This window comes from Leuciscus leuciscus (assembly GCF_965113295.1).
Source record: "Leuciscus leuciscus genome assembly, chromosome: 3".
Classification (NCBI taxonomy): Eukaryota; Metazoa; Chordata; class Actinopteri; order Cypriniformes; family Leuciscidae; genus Leuciscus; species Leuciscus leuciscus.
In genome coordinates, this window is record NC_138727.1 from 11,382,568 (window position 1) to 11,395,528 (window position 12,961).

General features: G+C 35.5%; 1 protein-coding gene across 2 annotated transcripts; it reads left to right on the plus strand.

Annotated features, from left to right (window-relative positions):
- The first annotated feature begins 3,665 nt into the window (after positions 1–3,665).
- Positions 3,666–12,649, plus strand: stra6l (STRA6-like). Of its 2 annotated transcripts, none has more exons than XM_082165483.1 (18): positions 3,666–4,209; positions 5,045–5,105; positions 5,373–5,473; positions 5,576–5,706; positions 5,888–6,008; positions 6,161–6,206; positions 6,401–6,529; positions 7,639–7,706; positions 7,795–7,906; positions 8,000–8,156; positions 8,857–8,932; positions 9,037–9,118; positions 9,246–9,294; positions 9,551–9,668; positions 10,235–10,354; positions 10,558–10,721; positions 11,752–11,898; positions 11,976–12,649. In XM_082165483.1, coding segments are annotated over exons 1-18 (1,905 nt in total). In that variant the 5' UTR covers positions 3,666–4,207; the 3' UTR covers positions 12,197–12,649. The 2 variants fall into 2 exon arrangements, with proteins under 2 accessions (XP_082021609.1, XP_082021608.1); XM_082165482.1 differs by lacking the exon at positions 3,666–4,209 and adding an exon at positions 4,237–4,308.
- Positions 12,650–12,961: the final 312 nt, after the last annotated feature.

Genomic DNA, 12,961 nt, shown 5'->3' on the forward strand with positions numbered 1-12,961 from the left:
CTACTGTAAAAAGGGCTTCTTTCAGAAACTTAAAAAATTCAAAGATATTTTGAAGATGCAGATATCCATACATTAAATAGCATATATGAATGGTATAATAGTCTATTGCAAATTATTCAAATTAACTCTTCTCATCTCATCAACAGCGCCCCCGTGTGTTGATTTCCGTGATCAGCAGCAGCATATCCTGCCATAACACGATTCTCACCGGTTATCTGCCTGTCATCTGCATCTAGTTTCTGCCTTTCATCTGCCTTTCTGTCTATTTTATTCATGGCTTAAACATTTCAAATTGGTATCAGGTACACCTCCGCGTTGCGGCTTTACATGCCTTCGTCAGGGTGTAACACCCAGGGTGTAACACCCTGACGAAGGCATGTAAAGCCGCAACGCGTAGGTGTAGCCTACCTGTTACCAATTTTTTAATGTTTAAGCCATGAATAAAATAAAGGCTTAGGCTTTTGAACTTTTTTCTACATAATTCGAGTGCCTTGGAGTTCCTATATGTTCTTAGAGCATTGTAGATTATAGTTTGTTTGTTTATTTTTGTGTGTGTGTTATGAATGATGTGACAATATTAACTAATTTAATTCTGACTTAAATATGCACAGAAATGTGCAGAGAATTTATTCAGAGAATAAATTATCTGAATTATTATTCTCAGATAATTTTTCATGACATAAATTAGATAACACTCTCTGTATACACCAATTTACCTTACTTTTAAAATAATGTAAAGATTGGTAACACATTACAATAAATTCCCATTAGGGAACATTAGTTAGGAACCGTATGTAAGATTGTGGCCAAAACTGGTACTGCAATCACTTTAAAATTACTGTAGAGCGGTGTATCCCCTCCCCCTCCCCCCTGACTCGAGGTTGCCAGTTAGGCTGCAGGATCCAGCAGGAACGTAGGCTGCTACAAGTCCTACACAGTAATTTTTTTTCGGACTTTGTCACGACGTATTTCGGATTCATAACGAGGTCTTTTAGGTTTCGTAACGTTAGACATTTTTTTATCCGACACGTTTGTAGCTGCAGCCATAGACATCAGCTGTGGTAACTAGAGCAGAGCTGGCAACCCGATGCCGAAACACTAGCAGCTACTGACTTCGTGATTGGTAGATAGGTGGGACATTCTATCAGAAACGTACATTTCCACTTCCAAAAATCTTGGGGGGAAAAATATATTTTTCTTAAATCTGAACGTTGAGTCATATGGAGGACATGTTAAACTATGAGAAACACATATCATGCCATCTCAGCATGTTTTTACAATAAATGTAATGAAAAAGAACAATAACATTAATTTGTAAGGCCGTGTCACACTGGAATGTGACAGGGCCTGATGTGACGGTTCCTGACAGTTGGCCATTTTAAACTGCCATTACTCAGCCTGCTAGCATGCTAGCATAAAAACTGTTAACATGCAAGCAAGGAATTTCCATAGACAGTATAAGAAATGGACAGAGTCATCTCATTGGAACTCAATTGAGGCAAGTGAAGCCCATTTTCAGCGATTTTTTAGGACTTCCGTTCCTGACGCGCAGACTCAAACTGAGCTTGACGACGTATATGTGACGTGAGCAACCCGTCTGTCTTCTGGTAGCTGTGCCGAGAGAAATCTGAATCATTCCCTTCCGAATCTTGCAGAGACGGAGAGCGTGAGTAGGAGGTATCCATGAGCTAGGAGCAGGAGAAACTTTTGCTAGGTATTCTGATTAATTATTTTGTCATTTTGCCTCCACATCTCCCCGATTGCCCGCGAGCTTCTCCTCCCGTCAATACGGTAATCTCTCTACTGTGCGACAGAGAGTCGTGTGGTTATGACGCAATCGTTAGCCTACTTTTACAAAAACTGTTTTTACGGGGCCATAACATAAGCTACAAGGTAATGGGGCATTTTATACATTGTCGTGTTTCTTTAGAAATAAATAATGGACAAATGGAGTCTTTAAACGCCTCAGATGTAAAGTTATTCGCTGTCAAAGTGACGCCAAAATGAATGGGATTCAATGGGATGATAACAGCAGGTGAAGTTCTGCTACAAGATGGTGGCACGCGGCCGGCTTCAACTTCCGGTCGACTTCCTTCCCGCTTGGGAATTTCAGTAACCTTTTTAGACATGTCTTGGATTTAAAACATTTTCACTATTTTCTGGAATGTTTTACCATGACAGGGCCTGACCCTTTAGCTCGTCTTCCTAAAAGAACCCATACAAAAACAAGCTTAAAATCATACAATTCAATGACAGAATTCAGCCTTGATCAATGTCAGCTTCACCTTGGACAAATGATGTCACTTCCTCTGAGTGATTCCCTTAAAGGCATATTTCACACATTTTATGTAGAGTTTTATGTAAACGTGACAGGACTGACCAAAACATGGGGACAGTTGTAAAATAGAATTTATATATAATTTTATGTTTTTGATCAGTTGATGTGAATGATAACAGCTTAAACTTGTTATTGATGGAGTTTTTCCCCCCTAAATATCAGTTTTTAGCATAACAAAACTATGAAAGACGTAGCTCCAATTTGGCTGAGGACAAGGACATGGACAGGATTTGTAATTTTCAAAAGTGTTTTTAATAAAGAAAAAAATATCTGAGAACCTAATGAATGACATATTCCTTTACAGAACAACTCAGAGAAATCAACTATGAGCCAGTTTTAGAATTTTTTGGATGAAATACTTTTTTATTCACTGTAACAATTCAAGGACAGATAATGTACATTTCTGGTAGAATGTCCCAGGTGGAGGGTGGAGCATCAGGCCAAAACACAACATCAGTTGAGGGCTGCAACTTCACTTTTAAATGACAATATCCTGGCCGGACTACTGTTGTCAGTGATATAAGTATTTGAAATGAACATGATTTCTTAATGTCTAGTGACATATCAGGGCCATTTTATGATTAATTGAAATACTTTTCTTACATACGGTTCCTTTAATGCATTAACTAACATTAACAAACAATGAGCAATGTGGTTGTTACAGTATTTATTAACCTTTGTTAACGTTGGTTATGTGGTAGATTTTTAATAGATAAAATAGTAGGCTAAACTGTATATTAAACTAACCATGTCTCTAATATCTAACCTTACTTCTCTTTTCAGGCCTAACATGATAACACTTTGAAACACAATGTACTAAAACGTTCTGTCCTGTGTTTTTGCATGTTGTATTTTTACCATACCCTTTTGACTTTGGTTGTGTGAGTGTATAAATAACAAGTTTGGGAATTGAAACTAGACAGATGACTAAATTTGAACCTTGTGATTAACATTGAAGTAATCATTAAAAACAAAGTTTGTTTTACCTGGTAACGGAAGGGTTTGTCTATGAAAGCCAATCAAATTGTGGGGAAATTATGTAATGCAGTATGACATTTTTGCATACCTCCTTATTCTATAAAAACTGTTGTATTCTTTTAGTTGGTGGGATTCTCAATGGAATTTGTCAGAGATCCTCCGGCCTTGCTTCTTCTTGGGGGAGATTCTCTGAGAACTGCTCGAGAGATCCTCTGGCCGTGATTAAAGCATTTAAAGGACATTTGCTAAGGTCGGTTTGTCGATTATTCGTGCGCAGGAAGAAAGCTAGTTAGGGAAGCAAGTTAGTTAGGTAGCTATATAGGGAATGTTGATTGGAGACAACCCAGATAGTTAGGTTTAGGGAAAAATCTACGAGAGTTAATAAAAATACTGTTCATTGTTAGTTCATGTTAGCTCAAGTCAATGAAAATAAATGTCACCGGACGTATCACTAAGCACAAGCGGGATGTGCTAATGGCTTCTGTGCGTAAGATGCCATGCCATTTAATGTTGATACCGCCACTGGGCAATGCTAATAACACACAAACAGAAGGAGTGAGCTCTAAATCATCTGCTCTAGTTCAACAGCAAGTCTTATCTATGTTTGAACTCCTATTACACAGTAACAGTACAGTCAATAAAACACACTAGCACATCTCTCTCTGTGAGAGCAACACTACATGTGTGGCCTAGGTCGAAGTTTGTCCGGTCATGTGACTAGATATCTATATCCTTATCCATGAAGTGAAAGCTGTACTTCATGTCATAGTTTATTGGAACTATGGTGTCTGTTATGACGGAGAGCTACTCTAACTAGTCTTTGTCTATAAGCAACAGAGCAATAGATCGCTCCTGTATTTCACCAGCAGAACGGGAGTCATCGCAGAAATCATGTGAGTTACTTCTGCTTTTGAAACACTTTTCAGAATGACAGGAAAAGAATAGTTGACACTTACAGTACTTGCAAAGACATTCTGCCTTATAATGTTTAGGTAATATGAGTTTTTTTATTATTATTATTATTATTATTATTATTTGTATTTGGTAATATGAGTTGGCCACTGTTCATGCTGTTTAAACTTCACTAAAAGTTTTAAATTTGTATTTAAACAAGATTGTTTAATATTTATTAAATGTCCTTTACCTAAACCAATATTTAATCATCTAAACCGAGCATAGTAAAACATATTAGTAGTTATCTCTTTAAAAATAAGTCATTTACAGACATATTAAACGCATGTTTTGTTCTGTGAGACAAGCTAATGGTTAAAATTGTTGTAAAATGTAATTAATCATTACAATTATTTTAAAATAAAATAGAAAAATTGTGTATTTTAAACAAAGGCAAAGTGTATTGCAAACAAAGGTCATAGAATTAGGTCAAATCTTGCAAAGTGATGGAGCAAAAATCATTTTTCTGTTGATAAGGGGAAGTGTTTTTAGGTCACTGGTGTGATAAATCTTCTGTCGATGTTCATTGTTCAGATACTTTTTTTTAGGACACAACATCTTATATAATAACAACAATATTGATAATTACCCTGAAAATAATGCCCACTTTTATTAAAGTAAGTGGGTTAGTTTATGTTTTGATCAAAGTGTTACAGAATTGAATCATCTGAGCTGTTTTCATTCAGCTTCCATTTTATTCATTCATACATTCATGCTGTGCTCTAAACCCTTGCTCATTCTTTCTCATTTGTACTCTCTCTCTATTCTTTCTCTCAGGGAGGAATGCCAGAATGGAATTTCCTTGGATTTGTTCCTGCATTGTTCTCTTGTTCCTGCTGTGAGTAACGCCTGCATTTGTCCAGACAGAACTCTCTTCCCTCAGGATTTAACATCCAACACTTTTGCTACACTGATGCTGCTACACTCTTAGATAAAAATTGTCACGATTACATGAATATCATTTTTGCAGTTACTTAATCAGTTTGTGTGAACTGCTGCCTAAATACTGTTTGATGCCACTGCAAGTTCCCTACTTTATTAGAATATTGCATCATTAGACTTCTCTCAGAGTGTATTTATGGGGTTTATTGTCTTTGTGTTTCAGGTCTGCATTGTGTTTCTGCTTTCATTTGTACAGCGCAGAGCGAAGGCTCAGCCCTTTGAGGATCGCTTTCCGTATCTCAGGGGTCGATTTGGCATTGTGGTGTGAGTGACCTCGAAACTAAATCTGAAGTTCTGCATTTAATATTCATCTGTGTTTTTAGTTGTCTAAAGGCTTTTTGTTTGTGTGTGTATTTTCCTTTGCAGTCCATTGGATTTCATTGGCAATCTAAGCAACCGATGGTCTTATGGTTTTGCATTTGGTGCTATTGCTCCCAGTGTGATTCAGCTTTTCTCTGAGTCCTACACACCATTTAATGTGCCTAACTGGGCTAAAGGTAGTTTAATTATAACAATGCAAATATTTTATATTTGTTATACACTACCGTTCAAAGGTTTGAAAGAAATGGATGCATTAAATTGATCAAAAGTGACAGTAAACACATTTATAATGTAACAAAATGACGTAATGTTACTTAAAGGAAAGTTACAGTTGATCTATATGTGCATTTCTTGCAGCTATTTTGTACCTGGTAGGAGCGATAGAAGTTGGCGTGGCGTACCTGCCATTCTTTGCTTGTCTGTCAACGCCACACCGAGTACTAGGAGGGGCTTTAGGTCTTCTATACACACTCATGTGGTACATAAACAAACTACTCACACACACACTGTAGATAAAACCTTTAGTCTGAAATCTTGGCCTAGCTCACTACTCCTCTGTTTGTACTTGTAGCTGTAGGATTTTTTATTGTGTTGTTGAACTGACTGTTGACTATTTTTTGTTGGTTTCAGGCTCATTGTGAGACTGTATGCCACGATAAGCTGTCCCTCTGGAAGGGTTGGTGAATATTATTAATGATTAACTTTCATTTATTAATTATTAACCATATATTATTACGTTTATGTTTGCATGTTAAGATTAGTATCCCTCAGTATACAAAGCATGCAATGGTGTCTTTGAATGAAGACAATTGATATAGCATTGTAGTTGTAGGGATAGTGGATCATTAAAACACATTTTGCTGGTTGCAGATTTTAGGTTCTCACGAGAAATTGATCATTCTGTGGCCGTTCTTCCTGTGCCTGCTTTTCCTCCTGGGACGGTTTGTGTATATCATTGTGAAGGCAGTAAGAATCCAACTGCAGCTACAAGCTGATGAGGTCAGATCATGAGACAGTCTTGTTGGAATTCATTTTATGTTAATAATTTACAATAAGGTTAAATTCGTTTGAATTAGATAATAAAGTAGCCTACTTTTACAGCATTTTTTAATAATAAAGGTTCTTTATTAGCATATGGTTTCATGAAGAACCTTTAACATTCATGGAACCTTTCCTTTGCACAAATGGTTCTTTATAGTGGAAAAAAAAGGTTATTTAGGTTATTAAAATGTTCTTCACACTAAGAAAAAAAAAGAGGTTATTTTATGTAAGATGTTTCACTGAAACCTTCTTTAAGGAACAAAAAATGTTTTTTCTATGACACCTTTTGGAAATTTTTTTAAGAGTGTTAATTTCTACATATGCACTACATTTTTAACATTTTAACTCTTTCCCTACCATTGACGGAAATTTCCGGCTTTCTGTGTTTTCACTGTTATATGGTAAGGGGGGGCTATTACACATTTTCTGAAGGAATACTGAATGAATCTCCTGATCAAAACACATCACATATCGATATAACATGTTATTATATGCATATAGGTCTATAAAATAACTTAATCACCAACATTAAACAGCATATAAATCTGCCTGATGTTACTGAATGAAATGTCGACCCAGGACAAGCTTTAGGACTGCAAGCATTAGGGGTGTTGATGGACTCAATCTACTCCATTTATGTTTTGATCACCGTTCTGAATCCGATCTGGATGTAGCTAGTCATCCAAACATACAAAAACGCATTTTTCTCAAGCTTTTTGCTCAAAATGTTGCTTTTTTAAATTAAACTTACCCACATTCAAGTTTTGATAAAAAAAATAAAATGCATGAAGCTGAAGCTAGAACTAAACTTTTTTTGTTTTGTTTTAAAAGCCGAGGGTCTGCTCTTTCTTTTCATATATTGCATGTTCAGATATTCATACAACTACTTGTGAAAATTATCAAAAATGCTGGCGGTGGCTGGCAACTTTTAAAAAAAGACGCTGGCGGGGAAAGAGTTAAATTGTATAAATGAACATTAGTATGTGGCCTATAATGAATTAAGATTAAACAATAGTATATTTATCAATTAAAAATAGTTAATAAATAAATGTTTCTCTGATAAATAGAATGAGGAGGATCTACAATTCCATCAGTTCAGATATGTACAGACTCTACTGAAACGCCCCTCTGAACAGTAAGCAATCATCCAACATGAACAAGCATTTATCACTGTACTGTATTCAAACCAATCAGCCGATACTCATTCTTCTATTGTCCCTCAGGCCGGAAGAAAAGAGTTGGTTCAGAAGAAAAGTGTATGACTGGGATCCTCACTTTAAATTCCCTAACAGAATGATTGGCACAAGCATTATCTCTTTGATTGGTTTGTACATGGTCAGTTGGCACTCACTTGTGGACATGCATTGTTGTTTTTTTGTTTTTTGATTAGTAACTTCAGACAATGCAAATGTGTTTGCCTATATGCAGATGACCCTAGCAGACTACAGCTTGAGTGACTACACCTTTGACAAACTAGATGCTTTGAAGGAGTCACTTGCAGAGATAGCATCATCCTGTAATCAAACAGACAACATTTTCACATCCCTCATTCCCAGAATGAATGAGTTCAGCATTGTTGCACGAAGTAAGATTTTTTATTTTTCTCTTGTCTTTTTGTTTATATTTACAGTCTCTGTACATATGACAATACTATTCAAACATTTGGAGATAAAAAAAAAAAAAAAGAATGTCATGCTTTTATTCAGAAAAGATGCATTACAGTAAAATGATCAAAAGCGACAGTAAAGACTTGTTTCAAAAGATTTATTTTTCAAATAAATGCTGTTCGTTTGAACTTTCTATTTATTGAAGAAAAAAAGATCACAATTTCCACAAAAATATTAAGCAGCACAACTGTTTTCAACATTGATAATAAGAAGAAATGTTTCTTGAGCACCAAACCAGCATATTATAAGGATCATGTGACACTAAAGACTGGTGTATAATGTCTTCTGAAAATTCAGCTTTGGCATTACAAGAGTAAAATAGAAAAAAAATTCTTTTAAATTGTAATAATGTTCTACAATATTACTGATTTTACTGTATTTACTGTATTATTTATTAAACAAATGCAGCCTTGGTGAGCATGAGACATCTTTTAAAAACTCTTACCGACTACAAACTTTTGAACAGTAGTGATATAGACAGACAGATAGATACAGTAGATAGATAGACTGACAGACAGACAGACAGACAGACAGACAGATAGATAGATAGATAGATAGATAGATAGATAGATAGATTTATGCTGAAAAGTGAATTAATATTCAATATTTTTGTATTAGGGTCGTGGCTGGCGACAACCATTTTTTCCACTCTGACATCTGTTACTTACACGTTTCATGTGCTAGTATGTTACAGGTATGGTTGCTTAAGCAGGTTTTATAAATAAAATTTAACACTATAGCAATTTCATTAATTAAAAAAAAACTTTACCAAACAATGAGCTGCATTTATGACTGCAGGAAACATATAAAGAGGTTGTGGAGGGGGCAAAAAACGTTTCTTCCTGAGAAGTTCCATAAACCCAGTCCTGCAGTCAGCGTGGTAAGTAAAGATTTGTGAAGGGATTCATAGGGTCTCCTCTAAGATTGAGGTTAACAACGTCATTAAAAAGACAAACTCAGTGGCGTTTAGGTGGCTCATCATAATACCGAATGCTTTTCTCTCTCAGGCTGCTATAACAAGATATTCAGGCTGGCAGATTGCCTTCACTCTGTGGGGTATGTAAAACTCTTTACAATTTGAACTGTGTTCAATGTATTGATCTTCTTGTGACCTCATATTCTGTCCTCAGAAAATGTGGTGAGATCAGCTTATAAATTTTACCTTCTGTTCAGAGAGGTCATTAGCTTCACGGGCATCTGTCCCTTGGCATACATTGCTATTTTCCTATTTTTAGTCAGTGTGACTCAAATATATGGAATCATTTACAGACATGGTTTGCTGCATTGCTTAAAATTATTTTTGTTTCTGCAGGGTTTCTGATAGTTCACTTTGTGCAGTTTCTTTTTGCCTTAATGTTTGTGTATGGAGTTGTTCTACCAATCCAGAAGGGGCAATTTCTCAGCTGGCTTTCTAGTGTTGGCGTCATTCTGTGAGTTCTGACATTTCAAGTCCACATTATTTTCATAAGCATAATCATTAGGCCATTTTTTTTTATTTGCATGACAACATTATAAACTACTTTTCAAAAGAATAGGGTCAGTAAGTTTTTTTTAGTAAAATAACTTTTCTATTTTAATATATTTAAATGGCCTGTGATGGCAAAGTTGTATGTTCTGCATCATTACTTCAGTCTTCAGTGTCATGCTCCTTCAGATCCTTCAATCTAATATGCTAATTTGGTGCTCAAGAAACATTTCTCATTATCATAAATGTTGAAAACAGTTGTGCTGCTTCTTATGTTTGTGGAATTGAAAATTCAAACAGTATTTATTTGAAATAGTTAGAAAAGAATCATTATAAATTTACTTTACTGTCAGTTTTTATCAATTTAGTGCATCTTTACGGAAAGTGTTAAGAAAAGTCTTACTGACCGCAAACTTTTGAACAGTAGTGTGTTTTTATAGCCAACACCCTAACATTTTTATGATAATCTAATAATTATCTATTAAAGATTCTGTTTAAGTAGCATTAAATTGTGTTTTTATGTAATTTCAGGCTCACAATTTTCATAGTTATAGCCTTGGTGGTAGGGCAGATTATTCTGGTCCAAGTGTTTTTCCTGCAGGACAAACTCTCACCTGAAGACAAAGAAAAGCCTCTTGCAATCAACAACAGGTAGGACTATTAAAAAGCAATTTTCATAAAATTAAAAACAAATAGAATAGGCAATAAATACAGGTATATGACCTTAAACAGTCATGATTCAATGTGGTTTCTAAAGTGCCCTGAGTGAAATATAAAATTATAAATATGAAACATAAAATCTTTTTTTAAAAGATATTTCTGAAATAACTCATCTCTCTTTTGTTCTTCCACAGAAAAGCGTTCCACTGCTTTAACTACTTTTTCTTCTTCTATAATGTGATTATGGGGTTGAGCAACTGTATTTTGCGCCTTTTAAGCAGCTGCATTGTGGGTACATGGCTGGTGTCGCGCATTGATCGGACCATCATGCAGCGCGGCTATGAGTCCATGGATCCAGGTAATATGGCATATGCAGGGCTGTGCTGTGATAATGTAAATTTCCAAATATCATTTTAGTCTTAAAGGGATAGTTCACCCAAAAATGAAAATTCTGTCATTAATTACTCATGTCGACCCTCATGTCGTTCCAAACCCGTAAGATTTTCGTTCATCTTCGGAACACAAATGAAGATATTTTTGATGAAATCTGAGAGATTTCTGTCCCTCCATTGACAACTACGCAACTACCACTTTGATACTTCCAAAAGTTTATAAAGAGATCGTAAAACAAATCTATGTGAATTAAGCGGTTTAGTCAAAACATTTCTGAAGAGACTCAATCGCTTTATATGATGAACAGATTTAATTTAGGCTTTTATTCACATATAAACATTCTTCAACTCACACATCAGTTTTGGTAAACGAAAGCTCAAGCATGTTCGCTTGACGTGCGAGAACCAATGAGGTTCATTCTCATGTTACGCAGCACATTTTAACTTCTGCAAGAACCAATGAGGTTCATTCTCGTGTTACGCAGCATGTTTGAGCTTCAGAAAGAACCAATGAGGTTTGTTCTCGCATGTCAAGCATGTTCAGTTGAGCTTTAGTTTATGTTTGCTGATCAATGTTTAAATGTGAATAAAAACCTAAATTAAATCTGTTCATCATATAAAAGCGATCAAGTCTTTGGATTAGTTTTACGATCACTTTATTAACTTTTTGAAGCGTCAAAGTGATAGTTGCGTAGCTGTCAATGGAGGGACAGAAATATCTCAGATTTCATCAAAGATCTTCATTTGTGTTCCGAAGATGAATGAAAGTCTTACGGGTTTGGAGCGACATTAGGATGAGTATTTAATGACAGAATTTTCATTTTTGGGTGAACTAACCCTTTAAAGTTGATAATAGGAACATGATAATTATTTCATTATTAAATGTAAAAAAAAAATACAATTAATTATAATTTGGTGATGGAATATTTCCCTTTACAGGCTCTAAAATGTACGATTAATTCTGCACAATGGTTATAATTTACTTTTTTGCGACAGGATATAGCACATGGATTGGGATGATATTTGCTGATCATTACCACAGCAACCCAGTTATGGTGTCTTTCTGCCATCTACTGCTTGGGAGAATAGTGGAGAAACGGGGACCTGCAGTGCCCTCTTATGCAACTTTTAGCAATAACACAGGTAATAATAACAGATATCTGAACCAAAGCACACATTTAAATCCAATAAAATAACTTTACCTGTCTGCTGTTTAACAGGATGTTCTGTAGGGGGCAGAGTACGTGTGCGCTGGCTGCTGCTTTACACACTGCTGAGGAACCCTGCACTCATCCTGATGAGAAAGAGAAAAACACTGACACAGAACGACAACCAAGACCCACTCCTCTTGGCCCGAACCATCACCTCACAGGCTCAACAAGCAAATGAACTGGTCAACAACAAAACTCCCGAAACAGAACCAACACAGTTAGACATCTGAAAGAACTTTAGCTCTTGAAACTGGTTCCTGGAAAGCAGAACAGTGTCAGGGTGTCTATCTGTGTGAAGACAGACAGCATGTTTCAAAACTGAAGATTGTGTCTGAAACTTTGAGGTCATCCACTGTATATGCTGTTGCACTACTGACTAAAGAGACTTCTTTCTTCCTTTTTGATACAAAGAACCAAAATGATTGAAGACTCATCTGCACGTCAAATTTTTTTTACCAATAAAATGTTCTCTAGAATGAGAACGTTCCCATTCATTTGTAATTTCACTCATCAAAGCCATTAAACGAACTCAATTTTATCAGCAAACTGGACTGATAACATGCTGGATTCGGTTGTATGTCCAGGGTTAATGCTTTTCATGAGCTTCTGTAACAAATTTTAATGTTTGATTTGTTCAATGGTATTGGTCAAATAGTATTTTGTAATAAAAATATGAAATATTTGTTTTGATGAATTAACTTAATGGTGTATGTAAAAAAAAACAAAAAAAAACAACAACATAACTTCAATAAAATACTACCTTAGTACTTTTTGGTAAGTTTTGAAAGTCTAAGCCCATGAATATTATTTTACTATAATAAGAATTCACTTATTTGAATATTTTTTTCTGAAGTTTAAGCTTTTTCTCCACTGATTCCTTAGAATAGTTTTTAAATTTAGTTCGTCATCACCCTGAATTCTCACAGCATGAGTTTTATTTATCGCTTTTTGCCTTCAGCACCTTTACAGAGCAAGATTACCCATTTTAATGAGTG

Coding starts and splice junctions, on each gene's coding strand:
- stra6l (XM_082165482.1), top strand. Junction 5,106..5,372: donor ATTGTTCTCTTGTTCCTGCT/GTGAGTAACGCC, acceptor TTTGTGTTTCAG/GTCTGCATTGTGTTTCTGCT. Junction 6,207..6,400: donor TAAGCTGTCCCTCTGGAAGG/GTTGGTGAATAT, acceptor TGCTGGTTGCAG/ATTTTAGGTTCTCACGAGAA.